We start from the raw sequence: 24,079 nt of genomic DNA on the forward strand, positions 1-24,079 counted from the left end.
ATTGCATCAGTGCATCAAATGTATTGTCTGCATAAAATGTATTTTTTTGAAAGTACAAGTCTAAAGAAAGATTGATCTCTATGAAATGAAGGTTCGACTTAGCTGTGTGGTCTTGGCATTGAGATTTCGCATGTTGTTGAAATTTAGTTGGTGGTGTTGAATTTTCAAATTATTAACATGAGTTTGCTGTGTGTTTGTGAGGACGTATTGCATCAATGTTGAGATATTCACTCAGATATGAGAGTGGCCTGTTATTGAACTGCTGTGGAATTGATATCAGTGGAAACATCAATTGATCGGGGAAGGCACAATTTGTTTTACACCCTGTCAGTTTATTGTAGAGTGATTGCCTTTAAGAGGACTGTTGTGTTGTGTACTAAAATTAGCATTTGTAGCAGCAAAAGATCAATTTGCATTGGCCAAAAGACCAATACTAGTGTGTCACTATGCAAAAGTGAAAGAATGATGATGGAAACATCACAGGAAAGGCCTTGTACTCGGCCAGAGGATAAGGCCACACACTTCTAAGCTTGGTCTGCACCACTGCTAATGTTGTGCTATTGAACAAACAATAGAGATGATGTTATTGTTACTGATAGCATAACTGTTGCATTTGCTCGTTACGGGCACCAGAAGCGCACTTCGTAATCCAGGCAGCGGTCGCTTCCACTCTGGTCGTTGTTCTGGCACACAAACCCAGCTTGTGGGTTGAAGTGGGAGAACTGCCGCCCAGTCTGTGAGGCGGGGGTGTTGGCGCCTTTGACGCGGGCCTGGATGCCGGAGGGCGCGGCGCAGATCTGCCCGGGGTTCTCCTGGCGGAGGTTGGAGAGGTTCTCCCAGTCTCCGGTGGCAGACGGGTTGTCACGGTCGTACCAGCGGGTCCAGCCACGACAGCCTGTTGGTCGTCCTGTAATGGGCATCATTCAATGTCATGTATCTATTAAAAACATTTTAGCAACAAGTTTAGAAACCCTGAAGACCCATGGGAATAAAGAATAATTCCCAGTTCTAATTTGGCCACACTCATGATTTTAAGGATGACATCCTTTTAGCACCCTAAAACTGGTGCAAGTGTGGATGGACGAAGACTGAACAAAACACATACCTAAATATTTAAGTCATTAGGAAGTGTAAAAAAATTGAATATGCAGGACATGGCTTGAATTGAGCAAAATGGTATGGCATTTACACTTTTTTGAAATATAAAGAAATTCACCAATTGCTGGAATCTGACCTGTAATCTGGTAGACCGCATTTGCCCAAGGTCCGCCTTCGCCGTCCGCTCTACAGGCCGTGGAAGGTCCGTACTTGTTGTAGGTGTTGTGGCCATCAGTAGACCCTGCACACCAGCCGCCGTGTTGTACAGCAAACACGGCGAAGCCACGAGAAAGTGCTACCTGGTAACACTTCTCTATGGGGTTTTGGCGGGCACCATAGCTGCCATCTAGGCGTGGATCTGTCCCCTCGAGTGTCGGAATGGCGCGGTTACCAGTGTCCCTCCAACAGCCCAGACTGGTGTACCCTGGGCTTCCCCTTCCTGTGTGAGGAAAGAGGCATAACTGTAGTCTTCTACACTTGTTCTTTTAGGGAGTAGGTTGTTTTGTTTCCATGTAGATGTCATCCATTAAATGAAGCCAGCGTGGCCTTAAGCACATTCTTAAACAGGGGCTACCCCCTCCAACTGCCCCTCCCTCATCAGTACTTTTGACTTGAAGATGTCATTGAAGACAAACGTCATAGCTAAACTACAAGTAGGACTTCCATGCATGGGTTTAACACAGCCTCATGGGACAATTGACTATTAGAGGGAATTACAATTCCTTAAATGATGCAGATATTTAACTTACAACAAAATTTAACTTATAACAAAATATGTAATTATGTCTCCCGTAGCACAGCATTGTTTGTTATCGCACAAATTAACCCTCTCCCCGCTGCCTAACTCTGTAACCAATAGGGAATTGAGTGCCAAATGGCTACTTCGGAGTGCTAAAGGTTAAAAGAATTGTACTTACCAGTGCAGGCGTACCTAACTTCCAGATACTTGAAGGTGCCGACACAAGGATCCCCGAACACGCTGTTGGAGGCCCTCACCGAGCAGCTGGACTTCCCCTGGCAGCTGGTCCTGACCCGAGCCAGGCTGTTGGAGCTCCGGCAGCTCGTCGTGCGGATGGGACCGTTGGAGCAGTACCCACGGGAGGTCCGGCCGTACAGGGCAGACACTATGTTTATCTGTCGTCCAGCAGGGCAGCGAATGGTCAATGTTTGGTGTTCGCAGACTCGGACCAGCCTCCGGAGTCCTGGAAGGAAGAATAGCCCAAGGCTTACTGAACACGACCTGAACGGTTCTGAATTGGGTGAATTTGTTTTCAGTCAGTAGCCGTGTTCAAATGATGTAAAATACTCCATTAACAACGCGCTGTGGCAATAGTGGATAAGGTATTATGGTCACATGTGACCTGGAATGGCATCAATGGATTTAGAGCATGCTATGATATGAGCAGTCCCTCCTCTCTTTAATCAATAAACCCATATACATCATTGTCATCAAGGAAGGAAGTCAACTCCCTGATAAAAGACAGACACCCTCCGTTTCCATACCAACTGCTCTTCAGTCGACATCTCAGTTGAATTTGATAAAGGTAGATATATCATAGCAGAATGTGAATGTATATAACATACATACACATGCAAAGCTATAATGTGTATGCACATCAGCATCACCATGCACTCAATATATGATGATGAAAATGTAAATGTAAATGTTCCACTGACCACTAACAACATGCCGCACTTCCTCCAGTTCTTCAGCTGGATGGTATAGAAGCAATAAGAGTTGAATTATCAGCATATTTGTTTTCACATCTTTGGCATTTACACCACAATTCTCTATTCATACTGTACCCATAGCCAGGATACTTACTTTGAGAGGTCAACAATTACAGCAGTAGTGAATGTACTAGAAGCAAAGCTAATGCTAGACCTAACGTAGCGTTGATATCTGCTTACATAGAGGAAAGCGAGTCTTTTTTTGTCCTCTTGCAAAAGTGGAAGAGCACCAAAATGAAAATAGGTAAATGGGTTTCACATGAACGGCAGCTAGCTTAGTGATATCAATATCGAACCCAACCTATTTGAATATTTAACAGAAACATGCAACGTGGCTTTAAGACTGAAGATATCAAAGATCCATTGATTCAGATCACATATCTCAAATTGGATAAGAGGATCAAGTTATGTTTTGTCTCTGCCACTGACAAACCATAAAGGGATAATTGACAACCATAAAGGAAGCGAAAAGAATTTTAACTTTTCTTGCTGATTTTTCAACAGTTCAGAAACAAGTACAGTATCCCAACATGCCATGCCGTAAAGAACTGGGTACTTTCAAACTTACTGACTCCACCCATCGAAGTCTCCCCTCCAAATTCCTCAGGCATTTCTCTTTCTTCTTCTTCTTCATTCAGGTCTTAAGAGGAAAAGAAAATACTATAAGATCAGTTGTACAAGCCAGCAGAAATAAGACATGAGATGCTGCATACAGTATAGGATCTTATTTTTAAATGGTAATGTAAGGGTCTGTTTCACAAGTCAGAGGAGATGTTGCTTTTTGTTGCTTGTTAGCCATTGTTGGCCAATGTTTCTCTCAGTACAACAGCACAGTACAACAAACACAACACAACATAACAACACAACACAAACGCAACACAACACGTGTCTCTATGTTCATTCACTTTTAAGGCTTTCCGTTCACACTAGGAGTTATTCTGTACCATCTATGGGATCATCTATCTCCCGCTCCTCCTCCTTCTCGAGTTCCTCCATCACTTCTACAGGAGGGTCGGCATCTGTGGAGGGAAAACAACCTTCTTTACCTCAAGGTCATGGCAAATACGTCTTTAATTTGCAATTGTTCTTTCATAGCTGTGCATATATGATGATGATGGGCTGTGCAGTAGGCCACCTATGAAAAATGAATGCATACCACGTTATCAAATCATCACTATTAGTAATAATTTGTTAAACCAAAAGTGTTCCTAAATTTGATCAAACTGTATACGTATGTAGCTGAACTGTCAAGTACTTTATGTCCATGTATAGATTTTCAATAAGCAAAAACGAAAAATCCTCTCCCAAAAAGGAAAAGCCATTTCTTTCTTTGATTCACATACGATATCATGTGAATTAAAGCAAGGTAATAGGTACATCCAAACAGTCCATGCAATGTACTCTCAATGCTCAATGCCAAGACCAGCAAAGACGTGTTTCTGTTGGCAATATGCTAATCTGACCTCTCGTTCAAACTTATTGTCATTTAACACTTGCAGACTAACCAAGTCCATCGTCTGAAGCACCCCCTTCAGATTCTGCAGCTCTGTCCTCTTCCTCGATCAGATCTGATCAGATGTTAACGTTGGGTAACCTAAATTCGGGATTTTTCCGATAATGGTTGACTGAAATCAATCTAGCAGAACAATAAACCATCCTTTTTTTCTATTATTCTGTCAGTATCATGTATTATCTTTGCACTAATCATATATATGGTAGATTTTGTCTCTAGTCGTGCTGACACCATAATATTTCAACTTGAAACTACCGTCCGCCGCACGCACAATTATGGTGCTGTCGGACAGGGGGGCACATTAATTCGGGAGAGAAGATTCGTCTTGAATATCTTACCGCTAATCACATTTTATACAGCAGCTATTCGTTCTATCCTTGGCTTGAGGAGAGTGCTATGGATATAGACGTGTCCAAGTAAAAAAAATACACGAAAAAACGGCCGTACCGCACACATCAGGCCAGTTCGGGAACAACCCGTGTGTTGAGTCGGTAGAACTTCACTCAAAGTCGGCCCATCGTCATCATCGGGCAACGTGTAAGTCGTTACATTATTCATGGGAAGTTAGCTGGATGCCGTAGCAATGGTAATACTACCATGTCCATGTGTTCCTTGTTGTGTTAGGAGCAAACTTTGAGGAAAATATCTTCCTCAGTCCACTATCACACGCAACATTTAGACAAAAAAGTGTTCCTCACAAACCTTTGTCGTCTGCTTGACAACAGGATTCTGGTTAACAATATGGCGGCGGGAAAATACACGTGCCGTAGGTTGTAGCAACAGAGAGGAGTTTTGATGATTGATCACACTTGCTATCCAGTTGCAGGTTAGCAAAAGAGATTGTAATAAGTTGTCTTATAAATAATTGTGTTTAGCAGGCAGGAGATGTGACATTTGTCTTATAAACCAGCGAACAACCGTGCTGGGTGATTCTCCCACGAAGCCCCCAGACTCTGTCAATAAGGGACGGAGAGTTTTTGACGTCGCCAACTTCTAATGCATGGTTATCGAAGCTTTTCAGCCAGTGTTCTGAATACGTTAGTCTATCTGCTTTGCATTGCTGGCGTTATAACTGATTTTGCATCTAGCACATATCCCTAAATACCCCGTTTTCGAAAAATCCCGACTTTAAGTACCCCACGAATTTAGGTTACCCAACGTTAACAAAATTAAAAAGACACGAACATGGTCAGTCTCTGAATAGACGCAGGCAGCAAAACCCTTGGGCCCTTCGTAGGGTCCCATGGGGCACACAAATTATTGTCTGGCGGCATTTTGTGTAAAGCTGAGGCATGTTTTCACTAGAGGAGCGACTTAGCAGTCAATAAAGTAAGCCTTTTCTCACATGGGTTAACATTAAATCAGCTAAAAGGTTTTGGCGATTGTTACTGCATCTCTGCATGTAATGCATTAGTTATTTTAGCATCATTTTGATTTAACTTCCAGTATGGAATCCCGTGTACTTGGCATGCCAGTTCAACTTGACTTGACAGTACTTTTGAGTGTCTCCACCAGGTGCTCCACTTCATTTGCCTCATCCCCGATGCTGTTCCGGGTTTGCTGGGGTACCTCTGCTGGCGAGAGGGTGTCATCTGAAACATGGGGAAAGTAGCAACATTTCCATTTTTACCTTCCCGAAAATGGAGGTATTGTTCTGTGTGTGCCTGTGTGTCTGTGTGTTTGTGTTTCTGTATATTTGTGGTCAGCCAGTTAAGAAGGTCTGGGTGGATTGTGATTGTGGAGATTTTATAATTCTAGCTTTGCCATGATAGGATGCCAACACATGTTACATGTATAATTTATGCCAGGTTCCAATTATGCAAATAAGGGTCTAATTTTCTTGATGTGATAATGTGAAAATGTCTTCTATTTTCTAGATATTTCCACATGTCTCCCGAAATTATCCAAAAATCCTATTTAGGAGTATTCATCCTTACTTTTATGATTCCACTTATGTATGAAATGACCATTTGAAACACCTGCAAATACTTCAGTTGCCGCCGTGCGTCCGACCAGGAACACCAGCCCCACCGTCAGGAGCAGTTTGACGGCCATCTCAGACGTTTACGGACCTGATCAGGGGGTAAAAACAATATCTTATAATGTTTCAATGATACTTCAAAACCGGGTACAAGTTGAATCCAAGTTCTAGTGCAATTATAACGTTGTATTGTCTGGTATGCATGTATTATAGGCTACATTTGAGTCATTTTTCTAACTCTAAATCAAAGCGCCTTCGTGACTCCGTGACCTTAACTGTTTGACTTCAGGTTATACAATTATTGAAGAGCACGAACATATTTTACAGGCACTATGAATCGATAAATGAACAACGTTTACAGCATAATCAGCTGACAGATCAAAGAGGTGTGTATTTTTTATACGTACTATAATTCTTATCGAGAACAATATACCTGTATTTTCACAGACAGCAAAGTTTGTTTTGTCGGACCCAGGGCATACACTTTTGACGTCTTGAGATGGTTTGTTTCTGACTAATATGGCAAAGACCCAACTTTTGCCCTACCTTGACCAAACAAGTTGTTTACATGACCGTGCTGTAGATCATGACTGTGGTGGACAATAGAATATTACATGAACGACACTGGACCCTTTCCGTAATCTTCTGTGAAGCTGACAAAAGTATCTGCATCCATCACACGTAACCACCCCGCAATAAATTAAAAAAAACCTTAAAGTAAGCCCTAGTGCCTGTTTTACATTACGAGAAATGCACACAGTTTTCGAATGAGTCAGAGTGGAAAGCCAAACAAGAGGGAATCTCAACCATTGGAACTCAAACTCGAACGCCTTGGAACTCCCACCCGTGTGCACACAGAAGCATTCGTTTCGAGTTGTGTCTTATAATAATCAATAACTGAAGCAAGTCGGTGGTGGATAGAGATAGCATCCACCATCTTTTGTCAGTCATATGTTTCGTCAGTTTCAAATAGCATCCACTAATTTTTATTCGTCGATTAGAAACGTCTGACCCATTTGGACAGTCTATAGAAATCCATTTAGTAGCTTGTATCTTTTGTATGGTGTAACTGTGGAAGCATTGAGCACCATTCCCGTACAGGCGCAATGGAGCGTACAGAATCACGAGTGTGTGCTGATCAGATTGCAGCGGATAAAAATCGGTGGTCAACCCCAATCTTCCCCCTCCACCCTAAAACTTCAGTTCAAGTCGTAAACCTATGTTGGTAGCGTCGGACGCGTGATGTTCTCGTTGCTGCACAAAATGACCACGAAACTGTTGCAGTCAAAATGTAACATGAAAGGTCTTACTAACCGGTATCAGCAGGAGAGAAGTGTCTTCATACGTCAATCAGGAGGTCCCGTCTTCCTTACCTCCCAGTGCAGACTGTACTCCAGGTGGGAGACTTGTGGTATTTATAGTCGAGTAACAAGTTTATGCACTTGTAAATCTAACAGTTATTGGCCCAGCCCGGAAATAAAGGGCGTAGCTCACAATTTGGGGTTTAAGAGCACGCTATAAAGCATCGTGTGACTCAACCCACCCAATGCTGGATGACCAAGCGGTCCGACAGACGAACAACATAAAGCCTCATATCCATACGTATACAGTCTAAAATATTCGTTTCATTGCAGGTGACGCCCATTTCAAATGTCAGTCAGTCAGTGAAAAACATGAGCAAGGAGGAAGCCAGCACTATGGTAAGAGGTAAAGAACAACAATCATTGAACATTTGAGTCTTGTTTGTGGACAGTGTGATGATACAAGTCTTGTATACAGTAGTATTTGTAACATATCGTAGTTATTCGCCAAAATGGGAGCCCATTGTTTCCGGCTGGAGGCGTAATGGTATGACGTTACTGTGTTACAAGAGATCCATTGTCAGGCGGGGGATCATAAGTCACTAGCTATATAGGGCAATTGTGGCTAACGTCTAACTGCTCTTAGATTGCAGAAGGGTGCAAGAAAAGTAAAAACGTGCCTATCACACCAAGTATCCGTTCTTGGCTTTTCATATCATTACTCATCCCCTATTTGGGTAAAGTATTTTTGATTAAACCGTTCCCTTTGAACGTAATAATGTCCAAATAGAATCTTGATGGTGCTTAATTTCCTTTATATACATTATATAACGTTCCTTTTTCTTTTACCCTGAAACTATATTTTAGGAATAATAATGTTTCAAGAATGGAATTGCAACAAAGATGCAATCTATGAAATCAACCTGTGCAATGCATATTGTTCTCTTATTGATTCAACTCCTTTACGTATACATTCTATTGAAACATTTTATCATGTCACGTTAAAGCAGTGAAGAATCTACACGTAATCTCACCCTCGCCTAGCCCTTAACATGTATTCTGATGCTGCATAAAACATATTGTTATCCAAATAAAACAGTGGTATTACGGTTTTGCAGTTTAACTTGTTTTATTAACACAACGTCAATATCAGATGGAGCACAGTGATGACAAGATTGTTTCACAAGTTAGTCAGAACTTGTCGTTTGCCCTCCTTAGTTATTATCATGTTTAGAACTCCGTTTCGCGCCGTACAGTATTGACATGTTCAACTTATATTGTCACAGTAGCCAAATCTATTGTAACCATATTCTTTAATCAAGTTGTGGTCGGCACAAAACAGGTACATCTGCATTTTATTTCTCTTTTAAGCCTTCGCCTTCTAAAGGTCTAACCAGACAGCTAGCTATGTCAACATTGGAATCATGCTAGTACTTTACTGTGGATGGCCGACGGAAGCCATATTTATTGCAGATGTATTCAATTTATGAAGCCAAAAATCACATCGATCTTTCTTTACTATTGCCGTAAAGATTAAGCACTGCTATAAAAAAAGAGCAAGTTGAGAGTAGCTTTCCAGACTGATTAAGTTGCAGCATTTCGTAAAAAATATTTGATAAAACCCCCCTTCTATTGATTCGAAACAAGTTACTTCATTATTCTATTCATTTCAATACACCCCTGACCTTCGCTGCCATCACAGATGATCATTCTTATCACAGAAGTATTAAGCAGTGGAGTTGCAAATGTTTGAATTCTACAGTTTGCTATATTTCTCAGATTACTGATGCTGCAGATTACAGATACTGCCGATGCGACTACAGATCAAAGCTGAGCATCGTGACGCCACCAACGTCTAGTCGTCACAGGTCTTGATGAAGATGGCCATGACGTCAGCTGTACCCACATTTGCCTGATCTGAATGGGACAACAATGAAAAGACATTAAGTTTTTTGAATGTGACTCTAATTTCCCCGACTTAATTCTCTGCTGATCTGAAAGCTTTCCCGAAGATGGAAGGAAAAGTTTCGAGCACAGTTAAGAACCCCCAACAATGTTAATACGGTTCAATGTGCCACGCACTACTGGGTACATTCACCTTGCTCGAAATTGACGTCAGTGGGCAGCTTGGAAAACAGGATACGCGGATTGCCGGAGTTCCTCCTCTCCCACAAACAATGGTTCGAGTTTCCATCAAGAACGACCAGCCAACCGCGGTCAGCTGAACAGCCTCCGTAGTTACGGTTGATGAAGAACCGCCTGATTTGACAGATAAATACTCATATTTATTTCCTAAAATGAATATGAAAGTATGTGACAAGCAATTACGTTCAATTGTGTCTAAATGGAAACACTTAGTTCATCTCTATGTAAGGCCATCTTCGTACAGACTAATTGTATTGCTTGTCTATCGATAGGATGACAATATTTAGGTTGCCGACTTGAGATATACCACGTCAAGGAGCCACATCTGTCTGCAGCTGAGATGCAGTTCATATCCCTATCGCCTAACTTGCCCCGGTGTCGCGCCAAATTTCTGCCTCGCCATATTTGCTAACTAAGTGGGGTAGTGCACGTGCGTGGAGTTAGGGTCTGAGTATGGGCTATGTTTGGTGTTAGGGTTAAGGCCATGGAGGTTAGGGTCCCCAGCACGACCATTAATCACAAAATCCACTCAAACTTCTGCTTGAAAACCACCATGTCCTTCGATTGTGACGCACTTCTCTCATTTCAGCTATGCAACATACAACCAAGCTGTTTGGAAGCAAATATTTCACAGGGGCACAACTGTGCCCAGGCACGGATTGTGACAGTGCCTGAGTGTCACAAACCGTGCCTGGGGCAAAAGCACAGTTTGTGACACTCCGGCACTGTCACGAACCGTGCCTGGACAGTGCCCGGGGCTACAACTTCCCGTAGCATTGATTTAGATCGGGCGAGCTGACTGCCTCGGGACGTCGAAGTAATCGGCAAGTGGCCCGATCCTAGTCTAGATCTGGTTTCCCTGGATAAAATATATTTAGTCTTACAAATTGTTTTTTTTTTTAGCATCTGTTATAGACACTGTCTTTTTGTGCCACTTCAATTCTAGGTCTAAGTTATTCAATTATCTTACAGAGCGAGAATTACGCTGTTCCTCCTTATCTCAGCGCCCAAAAAAACAAAGATGACGGGGGGTGGGGGGACTGCGGTAAACAAAAACACGCTGCCTTATATGGAAACGCGGGCATCACTGCCCCGTCAGTCACAGTGATTGACAGCACTTCCGGGCACAGTCTGTGACGGTCGGGCTGTGTCACGTTCTGTGCCTGGGAAAGCATAGAACGTGACAGGCATGGTGTGTGACGGTACACTGCCTCAAACTTCTAAGGCAAAGTTTTGTTGCCATTCCTTTGATATGCTTTGTCTGGTGTGCTCACCTGTAGTGACGCTTCGAGCTTGAGGCTTGCCCTGCGTGACCTGCGATGGAAAAGTAGTTGGTCGGTGCGGTCTTCAGGTCTGCCCAAGGTGAAGAAATAAGGCGGCTCTTGGTGAACCAGTTGTCCTTGTTACTCCCCATCCCGTTAAAGACGAGGTCACGGATTTCCATGTTTGGGCTGAACGTGTACAGGGACAGCTTCACCTGTTAATACCAACATAAACGCATAAACGTGTCTGTAAGGGGGGGGGGCTAAGGATAGGTCCTGCAAAACGCTTAAAGTTGTGAGGCCCTATTTCCTACAAATGATCGTCTCAAAATCAGTGGTCAACGAACCCCTTAAGACTCAATGACCAAAGAGATAATTGTCAAATTTGTGGCACTCTACGGTCTCTCAATGGTATTCAGCAGTCTCTCAACGGTCTCTCAACGAACTCTTAGCGGCCATTCCTATCTTAAATCTCAACTTACAATGATGCTAGACATTAGGGGAATCTATCTCCGAGTAAAGATATTTGCAAATCGAATATATCTTTTATGTTGAAAGTTAAGCTAATAGTCATTATTTCATACCAGAGCGTTGGCGTTGTCAGTAAATTGGTACTGTTCAACCTTTCCTTTACCGAGAAAATGGCCGATAGTCGACTTAATAATTTCTCAAAATTGTGCACTGTTTTATCTACTTGGAATATGCCTGAAGCGTTGCTGCGTTGGGTATAGTGATTTGTCGGGTCTGCTTTGTATTCAGACATGTGGGTACGCAACGCAAACACTAGATCTAAAACCTTGTTTACAATCTCAGTGTGTAGGTGTTTTATTTAATAAGCAAATCAAATCTCACATCTCCTTCACTGCATCCGAGTAGCCTCCAAAATGGGCACAGAATAGGAGAGGGTTTGGGGAATGCATTTTCGGCGATATAAACAAAGACTCAATTCAGAACGTGAACACACAATCCGTCACGTTAAAACAAAGGGTGCAAGTTAACCCAAGGTATTTTGTTTGAAACATCAGTGCCATAGCGTTTTCTAAATATCTGGTATTACCTTCTTAATGTTCAGTGATTCCCAGATTCCGACGTCCCTGCTTTTGTAGTGACCAATCGGAGCCAACCTCGGATCTTCGGGCAGGTTGGAGGAGGTGAAGCCGGAACTCCAGACAGGATAGCTGTCCGCACCTGCTTTGGCCTGGACCTTGAACACCAGTTTCCAGTCACATGCTGTGCAGAAACAGACAAAAGTTAATCTTAGCATTGATTTGTAAAAACACCAGCCATTATGCTGTAACAAATGTTTCCTTTATATGCCTTCTGACTTTAACAAAAGTATAATGAAAAGAAATACACTCTCTACCCTCAGATTCACATTGTTTAAGAGAAGAATAAACTCTTTGTCAGAAAAGAAGGAATTTCAGGGCCTTCACAATGCCTATGATGTGTCTAATATGGAAATATTCCGATCAACTTGTTAATTTTAGAGCATTCTACTTGCTATCGAGGGCTGGGCAAAGTTTTGGACTTGAAACACGTTAATCTAGAATAAAGAACTTAGCAAAAACACATCATCTCTATTTTCTAACAATATAAAACGTTTCCCTCCATTCTGTGCAGACATTTGCTGCGGTCGTTTGCACCAAGAGGACTCCTTTGTATTCAGTCATTCAGTCGCAGAACACAGATTCAAAGGTCGTGTAAGGTTTTACATTTATTTGATCTTGCTTAACTCAGTCCGATACCTGTATTTAGGTCGAAAAATCAGGGCATCACAGTTTTGCAGTTTACTAGTTTTACAACGTCAATATCAGATAGAGCACAGTGGTGACAAGATCGTTTCACAAGTCAGTCAGAACTTTTCGTGTACCCTCCTTAGTTATTATCATGTTTCTAACTCCGTTTCCTGCCATACAGTATTAAGATAGTCAAGTTAAATTCTTAAAAAATTCAAACCTATTGTGACTATGTCCTTGTATTACGTTGTGGTCAGTACAAAAAAGGCACAACTGCATTTCATTCCCCTTAATCATTCATCTCCTAAAGGTCTAACCAGACAGCTAGTTATTTCAACACTGCATGGATGCATGCATTATACTAGTACTCTACTCTGGATATATTGACCGGCAAGGGTCATATATATTGCATATACATTCAATTTATGAAGCAAAGATCATTTCTTTCTTTACCATTGACATATAGAGTAAGAACTGCTATATCAAGATTGGTAATGATAAAAAGACATTGCCATGGCGACGGTGGTTGTTATTTTAACTTTCACCCTTCTTAGGACACTGATAGGTGGTGCTGTTCATACAGGATCTCTAACGAAAAGGGCTGATGATTTACGCCACTGATTAACCATTAAGGGATAATTGACAACCATAAAGGAAGTAAAAAGGATTTTGACCTTTTTTGCTGATTTTTCCACAGTTCAGAAACAAGTACAGTATCCCAGCATGCCACGCTGTAGAGAACTAGGTACTTTCAAACTTACTGACTCCACCCATCGAAGTCTCCCCTCGAAGTTCCTCAGGCATTTCTCTTTCTTCCTCTTCATTCAGATCTTAAGAGGAAAAGAAAATAAGTATAAGGTCTGTTGTACAAGCCAGTAGAAATAAGACATGAGATGCCACATACAGTAACAGTTATATGATCTTATTTTGAAATGATAACGTTAGATCTGTTTCACACATCAGAGGAGATGCCTAGCGACCCTTGCAAATGTTGCCCCTTGTTGGTTAGTGGCCATTGTTGGTCAAAGCTACACTCAGAACAACAACACAACACAACACATTACACAGCACACAACACAAACACAACACGTATCTCTAGTATGTTCATACACTTTTCAGGCTTTCCGTTTACACTAGGAGTTATATTCCGTACCATTTATTGGATCATCTATCTCCCGCTCCTTTTCCTTCTCGAGTTCCTCCATCACGTCTACAGGAGGGTCGGCATCTGTGGGGGGAAAGCAACCTTCTTTACCTCAGGGTTATGGCAAATACTTCTTTAATTTGCAATGGTTATTTCATAGCTGTGCAGATATGATGATGATGAGCAGTGTAGTAGGTCATCTATGAAAAATGACTGCATGTCACATGATCAAATCATTACTCTTAGTAGTAAATTGTCAAACCAAAGGTGTTCATGAATTTGATCCAACAGTAGCTGAACTGTCAAGCACTTTTGTCCATGTATAGATTTTCCATAAATAATAACGACAAATCCTCTCCCAAAGAGGAAAAGCCATTTCTTGCTTTAATTCACATGATATAATATCGTGTGAATAAAAGCAAGATTATAGGTAACGGTTACATTCAAACAGCATGAAATTTACTCTCAATGCCCAAACCAGCAAAGACGGTAAAACTGTTGGCAACGTACTAATCTAACCTCTCGTTCAAACTTCTTATCACTTAACACCTCCAGACTAACCAAGTCCATCCTCTGAAGCACCCCCTTCAGGTTCTGCAGCTCTGTCCTCTTCCTCGATCAGATCTGATCAGATGTTAACAAAATTAACAAAATTAGCTTCGATAGAGACATACACAATGAAGGGCAAATTATGCTAATTGGGACTTAATTTTCATAGCTAATGAGGTAAATCTATATTTGCAGTGTTTTCCATTATCAGACTCAAATACATGTAACGTATGTAGTTTATGGAAAGTGGAGCATCAACAGATACCAATTATGCAAATAAATTCCTAATTTGCATAATTAACGCAAACACCATATCTCATCTAATTGGAAAATTATAGGACTGTCCATATTGCAACATGTGTAAGTTAGATAAAGGTGTTTATGACCAAGCATATATTATGCAAATGCAATTGATTGACAGTACTTTTGAGTGTCTCCACCAGGTGCTCCACTTCATTCGCCTCATCCCCGATGCTGTTCCGGGTTTGCTGGGGTACCAGTGCTGGCGACAGGGTGTCATCTGAAACATGGGGAAAGTAGCAACATTTCAATATTTACCTTCCTGAAAAAGGAGGTATTGTTCTTTGTGTGCCTGTACTGTGTCTGTGTGTTTGTTGTGTTTCTGCATAATTGTGGTAAGCAACTTAAGAAGGTCTGGATGGATTGTGATGGTAATCGGTATGTAGTTAGGTCTTTGAGAGAGGAGTTGTGAAAATGTCTTAATTCCATTAATTGTGGTAAATGATATACTTCTGACATGCGTGATTTAATTAAAGTGTACATCACCATGTATCTTTCACGTATACGTAGAAGGCATTTGCATAATGAATGATGGAATGTTAAAATGGAATTCTGTCAAAAAATTGGACTTTCACACAGATGATGTATGTCTTTTGGACAGAGGATACCATCAATTGGAATGGATTATGCTAATTAGAACTTTATTTGTATTACCAATGAAGCAAGATAAAGCCAAAATTTCTTCATGGTGAATCAATTTCTAGGCATTTCCACACCTATCCAGAAATTATCCTATTTATGACCATCCCTCCTTGCGTTTATGATTCCGCTTGTGTATAAAATAACCACTTGAAGCACCTGTAAATACTTCAGTTGCCGCCGTGCGTCCGACCAGGAACACCAGTCCCGCGGTCAGGAGCAGTTTGATGGTCATCTCAGACGTTTACGTACCTGATCAGATAGTAAAAACAATATCTTATAATGTTTCAATGATACTTCAAAACAGCCGGGTATGTGGGATACTTTTAAAGGCTTTGGAGAAGTCTAGAATTGCCATGTCTATGTGACTGCCCTTGTCGAACTATGAAGTCAGATTATGCAGGGTAAATATTAGTTGGGATTCGCATGAGTGGTTAGCTCTAGTACTACTTCTGTGGCATACAGCGTAATTACTGCCATCTTCTCACGGATGATCGTGTGATTCGTCAGAAATGCAATATAGTTTTACTTTTAGATTACGCATTCGTGGTTCAGTGACCACACCAATCGCCTCCAGAGACAGATCAGACGCGCGCCGCAGTCAATCACCACATAGCAACGCCACCCAGTCCGTAGCAACTAAAACTTGGAAGTAGGTGCGCTAGCGCTGATGACGGCATATAAGAAGATGGTCACAATCTTCCCAATCAACCTGTGCTTTTTAATACGTCCTCGAGGTGCGGCTATCCTCAAACGCGGGACCTCCATTTAACGTCCTATCCAAACACCCTGCCACTGCGCCACCGCGACGCCACTTTGTTGTGTAGTAGGTCTATTCACGGACTTTAGGCTACAGTATTTATGTTGGGTAACCGCCGCGGTACATGTTTTCGCTAAAATGCTCCCGACGACGGTTTCTCCGGTCGCTCACTCCGGACTACACAGCAGTACGTTTGGATATGAAGAACAGTAGGTTTTTCACTGTTTCTGTCTGATTTTCGTAGACGGAAATGTACGATAGTTCTCGTGAAACCAAGGAGGGCAAATTCTTGTGTTGGAAATATGTACATGTACCGCAGCTGCCGCTTGCAGCGTCGGTTGCCGCAGTGCTTTGGTTCTCGCCGTTAAAGAGATTATCTTCCACGTTGTATTCTTGTTACTCTAATGTTACAAAGTCCTCCTCAAAGTCACTGAAATCGAAGTCGCTCCACACGAAGTCATTATCGCCGGGTCGCACCCATGAAAATCAACTTTGCCAAGCGCTCGGCGTGGGATGTATGCAAATCGGAGTAATTAACACAAATTCCGACAATACAAAATGCCGTATATTTTCGTTGTTAACAACTTTTAGGCCCGCAATCTACTCTAGATTGGTAGTAAATGTCTCGTCGATGATAAATCGTTTTAATGTTGTGAGCTGGATTGCGAAATTAAGCAGAAATTTGCGATATTTGAAAGGTCGTTTCCTGCTCCGCCGAACCCCGAAACCTTTTCGGCTCCGCCGAACTCCCCGCTCGTGCCTTCGGCATCACTTGGGGTTTCGCTCGGAACTCGGAAGCTCGACACGGGTGATCCCCGCGCCGAGTACTACGTCACGATCGGAACTTCAGCAGCTATTCAACGACAATACCTTTGCCTACCGCCTGTGGTCTTAGCCTGGAATCCAAACCTATTATAGCTTCCGAGTCTCTCTCCGCAAGAGCTCCGCGGGAGCTATAATAGGTTTGGATTCCAGGCTACTGTGGTCTATTCTGTGAATACATGGATGGGGCGACTAATATGAGACAGGCAACTCTACCGCCCCGGCATTAGAGCCGCGAGAGCCGTCGGTGCGCATTGATGATATTGCCTTTTTTAAAAAGCTGTTATTACGTAATACATTGCCGTCGTGATCTGACGATCGGCGTATTCTACGGCAGTGGGCCTCCTTCATTTAAAACATAAAAAATAAACAGCCAAATAAACGCAGGATCAAGGAAGAACAGATCTACTACCCGTTACCCGCTTTACCTCCCCGAGACTCACTGCGCTTTGTTTAAAGCGTTCTGTCAGAAAGTATGACATTTGTGTAGCTTTTGTTCATAAGTGCCCGGATGATTTGGGCGACAGAACTTTGGTGGCTACTGTTAAGAATTTTCGAACATGGACATGCACCCCTCCCATGTTCTTTGAAGCCGACAGAAGCACACCGCCGATGTCTACCATTGTACATGTACAATCATTACTGGAAACTTTTATGAAAAAAAACCCGCTTTCTATACAACTTATACTTTCGGAGGCAAATGGTCAATCCGAGATTTCACCCGACCATTGGCAGTTGTACGCCAGTCCGCTATCGTTCCCTTCAGCGAAAAGACTGCTTAAAACAGTAACGTACCTTCCTTCTAAGTCCCTAACTAATCTCCATACAAATTATAACCTCTGTCTATGATTTGCAGCATTTTCTGTTTAAAAGTACCGATTCTCAAATTAATAAGGCAAAGGAATAACGGTTAAAGACGTCACGAGGGCCAAAGTATTCGTTTCGGAATTATTCCAGACTTTGTGTAAATCATAAGATAAAAGAAACGGCCAGAACTTACTTTTTCTGCTGGCTGCGGGCGGTGAAAGAAGTGCCTGAAGTGTCGCTTTCTTCTCCCAGACTGGTGCGCTCAGGGGCCAATCTAACAATTTATAGCAGTACATATACAAATTTTCTGACAACCATCCACAATATGCCTTTTAAGGGAAATGGTTTCTCTACACTTTGGTGATGGGGAGAACGCACTTCTATGATTGGCGAAAGAAACCTGGGTAGAATTTCGGGGAGGAGCTCAGGAAAGATTACATCATTATCAGTAGATAGTGCTAACACGTTTTCAAGTTAAAAACGCAATCAACCGTCAGACACGATCTCAAGTGTACCGTTAAGTTCCCAGTTTACTACACAACAATGGAACAGCATCACCGTGAACCCTGTCTTTTCAACCAACACATACCAGTTGCAGGATGTGCCCAAAATATGCCAAATGAAACTCTCTCTCTGAGAAGCACGTTTAGATGATATCTTTATTTTAAAGTACAGAGCAGACTGCCAAGAAGTGATCGAAAAGCAAAATGGACGATAAAATTTAGATTTCTAACGTAATTTAGATGCAGTTTTTTGTCACAGTGTGCAGAATATAGCCAACCTTCTTATCAGACACAAGCAGACTTTAATATCAAGCACATTTTTCCATAAAATTTGGTTGCATGATTATATTGCATCAAGAGAAGGTTATCACTTGCTGCCTCAGCATTTGGTCGAGTACGAAAAACAGTTTGGAACCGCAAGGACATCAGTAGATGCCTGAAAGTGCGCCTCTTTTGGGCACTTATACTCCCCATAGCTGCATATGCTTGTGAAACTTGTACCTTAAAAAGACAGATGAACTTCTCCTTTTAGCCTTCGAAATGGGATGCGTACGGGCAATTCTCTGCATCACGCTCCGTGATCGCATGCCAAATGTTAAAATCAGATCCAAACTCGGGACAAAAAAGACCATCGTGGAAATGGTACAGACAAGAAAGCTGAGGTGGTTTGGACACGTCATAAGACGACCCCCACAAACACTAGTCTGCAAAGCCTACAGCCAGGAGTTGGCTACCCCCAGACCCCGGGGAAGACGACCGAAGAGATGGAAAGACGAAATTGTGAAGGACACGGTCTTAAACAGTCGGGAAGCAGAGGCTAGGGCAAGGGACAGGACTGCTTGGAGGATCCTCCTGGAAAGCAAGGGGCCAGTTTCTGGCCTGAGCACGTAGGCAGTAGGCAGGCAGGATTATATTGCAGCACTTAAATTTTACGGGAATATCATCATATTTAGACGGTTTGAGCCAATCATCATCAACTGTAGTCCCAGGCTGGCGGGGTAAGACTTTGCTCAGCAACATCTCATCAGCCAATAAAATTACGCAAATGACGTCCTAATTACGACATTATGACACCAAATTTTATTTCATTTGTACATCATCTTCTAAACATCTGGCAATGAGACAAGATAGAACTTTGAAGTCTTATTCTGTATGCGCCACCCCTGGTCTCGACCTGCTTGAGGTGCAGGGATAGACGCTGTTTTTTACGACGCACCACTGAAGGCGTTACGTTTGAAGGTAGCGCCATTCGTGCGAGCTTCGCTGTGCATAAAAGAATCAATGCCTCGTACTATTTGTTTTTGAGCCAGGTGCTCCTATGTTTGAAATGTGATGCCAACACAGTTCCATTAGATCTCCTTCCCATTCAATTCCAACACTTTATTCTGCGTGCATTGAGCGTAACTGTCACATTGTATTTGGGCGAAATATACCGTATTTCCCAAATACGGTGTATTTCCCAAATACAGTGTATTTCCCAAATACAGTGTATTTCCCAAATACAGTGTATTTACACATCATACCAGAAACCCGAAAACTACATGGGCATGCCAAATAAACGCAGGATCAAGGAAGAACAGATCTACTACCCGTTACCCGTTTTACCTCCCCGAGACTCAAGCTCACTGCGCTTTGTTTAAAGCGTTCTGTTAGAAAGTATGACATTTATGTAGCTTTTGTTCATAAGTTCCCGGATCCTGATGATTTGGGCGTTAGAACTTTGGTGGCTACTGTTAAGAATTTTCGAACGTGGACATGCAGCACACCGCCGATGTCTACCATTGTACATGTACATTCATTACTGTAAACTTTTATGAAAAAAACCTGCCCGCTTTCTATATAAACAAGTTATACTTTCGGAGGCAAATGGTCAATCCGAGATTTCACCCGACCATTGGAAGTTGTACGCCAGTCCGCTATCGTTCCCTTCGGCGAAAAGACTGCTTAAAACAGTAACGTTCCTTCCTTCAAGGTCCCCAACTAATCTCCATATAAATTATAACCTCTGTCTATGATTTGCAGCATTTTCATTATAAAAGTACCGATTCTCAAATTAATAAGGCAAAGGAATAACGGTTAAAGACGTCACGAGGGCCAAAGTCTTCGTTCCGGGATTATATTATTCCAGACTTTGTGTAAATCATGAGATAGAAGTAACGGCCAGAACTTACTTTTTCTGCTGGCTGCGGGCGGTGAAAGAAATGCCTGAAGTGTCGCTTTCTTCTCCCAGACTGGTGCGCTCTGGTGTTCAGGGGCCAATCTAAAAAAATTATAGCAGTACATATGTAAGTTTTCTGCCAATCGTCCATAATCTCTCTCTCTCTCTGGAATACAGGTCTGAGTGGAGCAGAAGAACAAGGTTTACCGTCTACTACACAACAATGGAACAGCAATACCGTAAATCCTGTTTACATGCAGTTTTTTTTGCAGAATATAGCCAACCTTCTTATCTATAAAATGCAAGCAGACTTTGATATTCAGCACAGCTTTTCCATCCTCGTCCACCAGGACCTTTCCGCTCTACGTTACATCGCTCGCGGAAAAGGCCCTGGTAACACGGGGTGGAATCCATGGTTATTGCAGGTCGAGCCTCCAAAACAGCTTCAGCCAATCAGAGGGGTTAAAACCCATTTGCTTCCACTCATCGGAAGCAAACGCGCAAAGAACGCTGGGAAGCTATCAACCAATCAGGTTACGTGTTACGGCTAGCATTAATTATTCATGAGCTACAACTGCCGTTTGTGCCAAAAAAGGGCTAGCTCATTAACTATTCATGAGGTACAACTGCCGTTTGTGCCAAATAAGGGTTAGCTCATTAATTATTCATGAGCAAGCCTCGTCGACCTGCAATAACCATGGATGCCACCCCGTGTTACCAGGGCCTTTTCCGCGAGCGATGTAACGTAGAGCGGAAAGGTCCTGGTGGACGAGGATGAGCTTTTCATAAAAAGTTGGTTGCATGATTATTTTGCATCACTTAAATTGTACGGGAATATCATCATATTTAGTCGGTTTGAGCCAATCATCATGAACTGTAGTCCCAGGCTGGCGGGTTAAGACTTTGCACGGAGCCGAAAACATAGTCTAAGGTAAAAATGGAATGTAAACCGTATCAGTGCTTGGTTCTTGGGCAGAGGGGGACAAAACACGTGATAGCGGTGTCATGATCTCGCGACGGAAAATTCAGCGCGAAAACCGCGAAAATAAAACCACCAAGAACATTTCAAGATTTACAGTACACAACTTAGACCTTTCTACAAGGAAGTCGAATTGAGTGTTGATATGAGAGCCATGCCGGCAGCATAAATTCCAACCGTGTGCCCGCAACTGAATTGATAAATCGATTCAATAAGAGCCTAGAATCGATTTGTCCACGTGTGCACGCACACACACTCTCACACAGAATGGTTAGCCTAAGCACCCTTCGTCCGTTAAACTTGACTTTAGCAGAGAAAAGAACAACCGATGATAGCGTCTGTCAATTTGACCTCGGCCAACAAATTAAAGCTTCGGGGCCCCTTACCCTACACCGGTGTCTGTCGTTAAAAGCCCCGAAGCTTCGTCATGTACAAAGCTCGGATCTTTGCATCAAGAAACAAGCTATCTACGTACCAAAAATCATTACCACCCGTCACCACCTTCTTGAGTTATTCTCTGTCACAGTCTGAAAAAAACCCTGGTCCTGCAGTTCCCATAAAGACGCCCAAAACCATGCCACTTATTCACTGCCCCAAGAGCTATCTACCACTGAAAAATCAAGACCATGGCATGTCCAGAACACTGGATATGAAAACAGGAAGTTTCGCTGCAGTACGGTAACAAGCCGCTAGGGGGCCCAAAATCTAATCATTTCCAGGTCTCTTCAAGACCTACCCACATATCAAGGATCAAGACAATCCATTCAGGCCTTTTTGAGTTATGCTGTTCATCCAAACATACACATACACACACACACACACATATATATATATATATATATATATATATATATATATATATATATATATATATATATATATATATATATATATATATATATATATATATATATATATACACATACATACTAATGCTACTCCAAACATAACCTTCTGGGCGAAGGTAAAAATACCAAATATCTGTCTGTGAAAGGTTGCACAAGCACAGGTCAAGCGCGGGAAACAACGGTGTACACCAACAGAATTAAACTGTTCTAATAAGACTGTAAAAAAGCCTAACCGGGAATGAACAGGCCTGTGGTAATTCTGAGACCACACTTCTCTGATAGCAGGCTCCCTCGGTCTTGAGCTCCGTCGTTTCTTGTCTCCCAGCTCAGACTGTATTGGGCGGGGAGACTGACTTGACTTTAAGAGACCGACTCAGTCCAAAATCATGCAAACAATATCTGTCAAGGTGGACTCAAAATGATCGATTTTAATATAATGAACAAGGCCTTAAAAGCCATATGGATTAAAAGATTTCTAATGGACCCATCAAAAGAAAAAGAGCACTTGTTTGCAAGATGGGGAGGCTTCCTGTTGTTCCGATGCAATTACGCTACCTCTCAGTTAAATCTTAACGACATGCCCCCATTTTACAAAGATGTTTTAGTTGCATGGGAAGAAGTGATGGAATACGAACCCAAAACACACAGACAAATATGTTCGCAAGTTTTGTGGAATAATAGATTTATTTTAGTAAAAAATGCACCAATATATTACAAAATCTGGATAGATGCCGGAATTATCTATCTGAACGATTTGTTGTACGAGGATGGATCTTTTCTTACAAACAAAGACCTACACAATTTATATGGTTTGACCATGGATTCAAGACAAATAATGAACTTCAATTCTATAAAAGCGGCAATACCAAAAAATTGGAAAGATAATATTAAAAACAATGGGAAAAAGTGCGCCTCTAAAAATATCATTGAATACACGGAGAGAATCCATCCCCTCACAACAACATGTAAACAGATATACGATACCCTTATAGAAAAACAAGTTATACCACCCACTAGAGAAAACGAAATCATACGTAAAATTGGCAAAGACAACATCGAGAAAGTTTATACTACCGCCTTTATTGTCACTAAAGAAACCAATTTACAATATTTTCAGTACAAGATAATCCACCATTTCCTACCTACAAACAGCTGGTTAAAAAAAACAAATGTAGTAAAAACCCACCGATGCAATAGCTGTAAGGAAAAACATACCATAGTACATATGTTTGTGTATTGTAAAGAGGTTAAAATGTTCTGGAAGCAATTCTGTCTTTGGTGGAGGAACTATGAAAAGAAAGATGTAGAGCTAGACGAGAATTTGATTGTATATGGTGTATGCTACCGTCGTACGGCCAATGCCACACTTTTATATTATATTCTCTTGGCAAAATACTGTATATACCTATGTTATGTAAAAAACATGAAACCAAATTTTGCACTTTTTAAGAACAGGGTAAATAATAGTACAGAGATAGCCCCGTAAGGCGATACTGCCTGATCGCAATTACTCTTATGTATTATAATGTTATGTGATTGTTATGTGAATGTAATGTTATGCAAATGTTAATAAAGGTTGAATAAAGAAAAAAAAAAAAAAAAAAAAAAAAAAATCTGTCATAGGGGTGTTTAGTTACTGCGCACTATTCCCGATTTGCCCAACAAGAGCTACATGTGGGCTGTGACCCATCACGAGCCTAGGTCATGAGCGCCACAGGAAACGCCTCCGGGCGCCATGATACATATGTAAGAGACCAGGTGTTTGCTGTGACTAGCTTATTAAGGGGTAGGTATGTGTATACA

At 41.8% G+C, this 24,079-nt stretch overlaps 1 protein-coding gene across 6 annotated transcripts; it reads right to left on the reverse strand.

Moving 5' to 3' along the window:
• Positions 1 to 19: 19 nt before the first annotated feature.
• On the reverse strand, positions 20 to 22,675 carry LOC136435381 (uncharacterized). Of its 6 annotated transcripts, none has more exons than XM_066428842.1 (12): positions 22,510 to 22,675; positions 20,463 to 20,551; positions 17,982 to 18,062; positions 15,559 to 15,651; positions 14,885 to 14,980; positions 14,473 to 14,535; positions 3,774 to 3,848; positions 3,398 to 3,469; positions 2,776 to 2,811; positions 2,016 to 2,300; positions 1,235 to 1,537; positions 20 to 907 (listed from the first exon to the last, which is right to left on the reverse strand). In XM_066428842.1, exons 4-12 carry the CDS (start codon positions 15,632 to 15,634, stop codon positions 621 to 623), a joined length of 1,293 nt encoding a protein of 430 aa, XP_066284939.1. In that variant the 5' UTR covers positions 15,635 to 15,651; positions 17,982 to 18,062; positions 20,463 to 20,551; positions 22,510 to 22,675; the 3' UTR covers positions 20 to 620. The 6 variants fall into 6 exon arrangements, with proteins under 6 accessions (XP_066284939.1, XP_066284940.1, XP_066284938.1 ...); XM_066428843.1 differs by lacking the exons at positions 3,398 to 3,469; positions 3,774 to 3,848 and adding exons at positions 13,529 to 13,597; positions 13,921 to 13,995; XM_066428846.1 differs by lacking the exons at positions 20 to 907; positions 1,235 to 1,537; positions 2,016 to 2,300; ... (1 more) ...; positions 3,398 to 3,469; positions 3,774 to 3,848 and adding exons at positions 8,735 to 9,541; positions 9,723 to 9,883; positions 11,044 to 11,246; ... (1 more) ...; positions 13,529 to 13,597; positions 13,921 to 13,995 and having other exon boundaries at positions 22,510 to 22,664.
• Positions 22,676 to 24,079: the final 1,404 nt, after the last annotated feature.

Source organism: Branchiostoma lanceolatum, chromosome 5 (genome assembly GCF_035083965.1).
Source record: "Branchiostoma lanceolatum isolate klBraLanc5 chromosome 5, klBraLanc5.hap2, whole genome shotgun sequence".
Classification (NCBI taxonomy): Eukaryota; Metazoa; Chordata; class Leptocardii; order Amphioxiformes; family Branchiostomatidae; genus Branchiostoma; species Branchiostoma lanceolatum.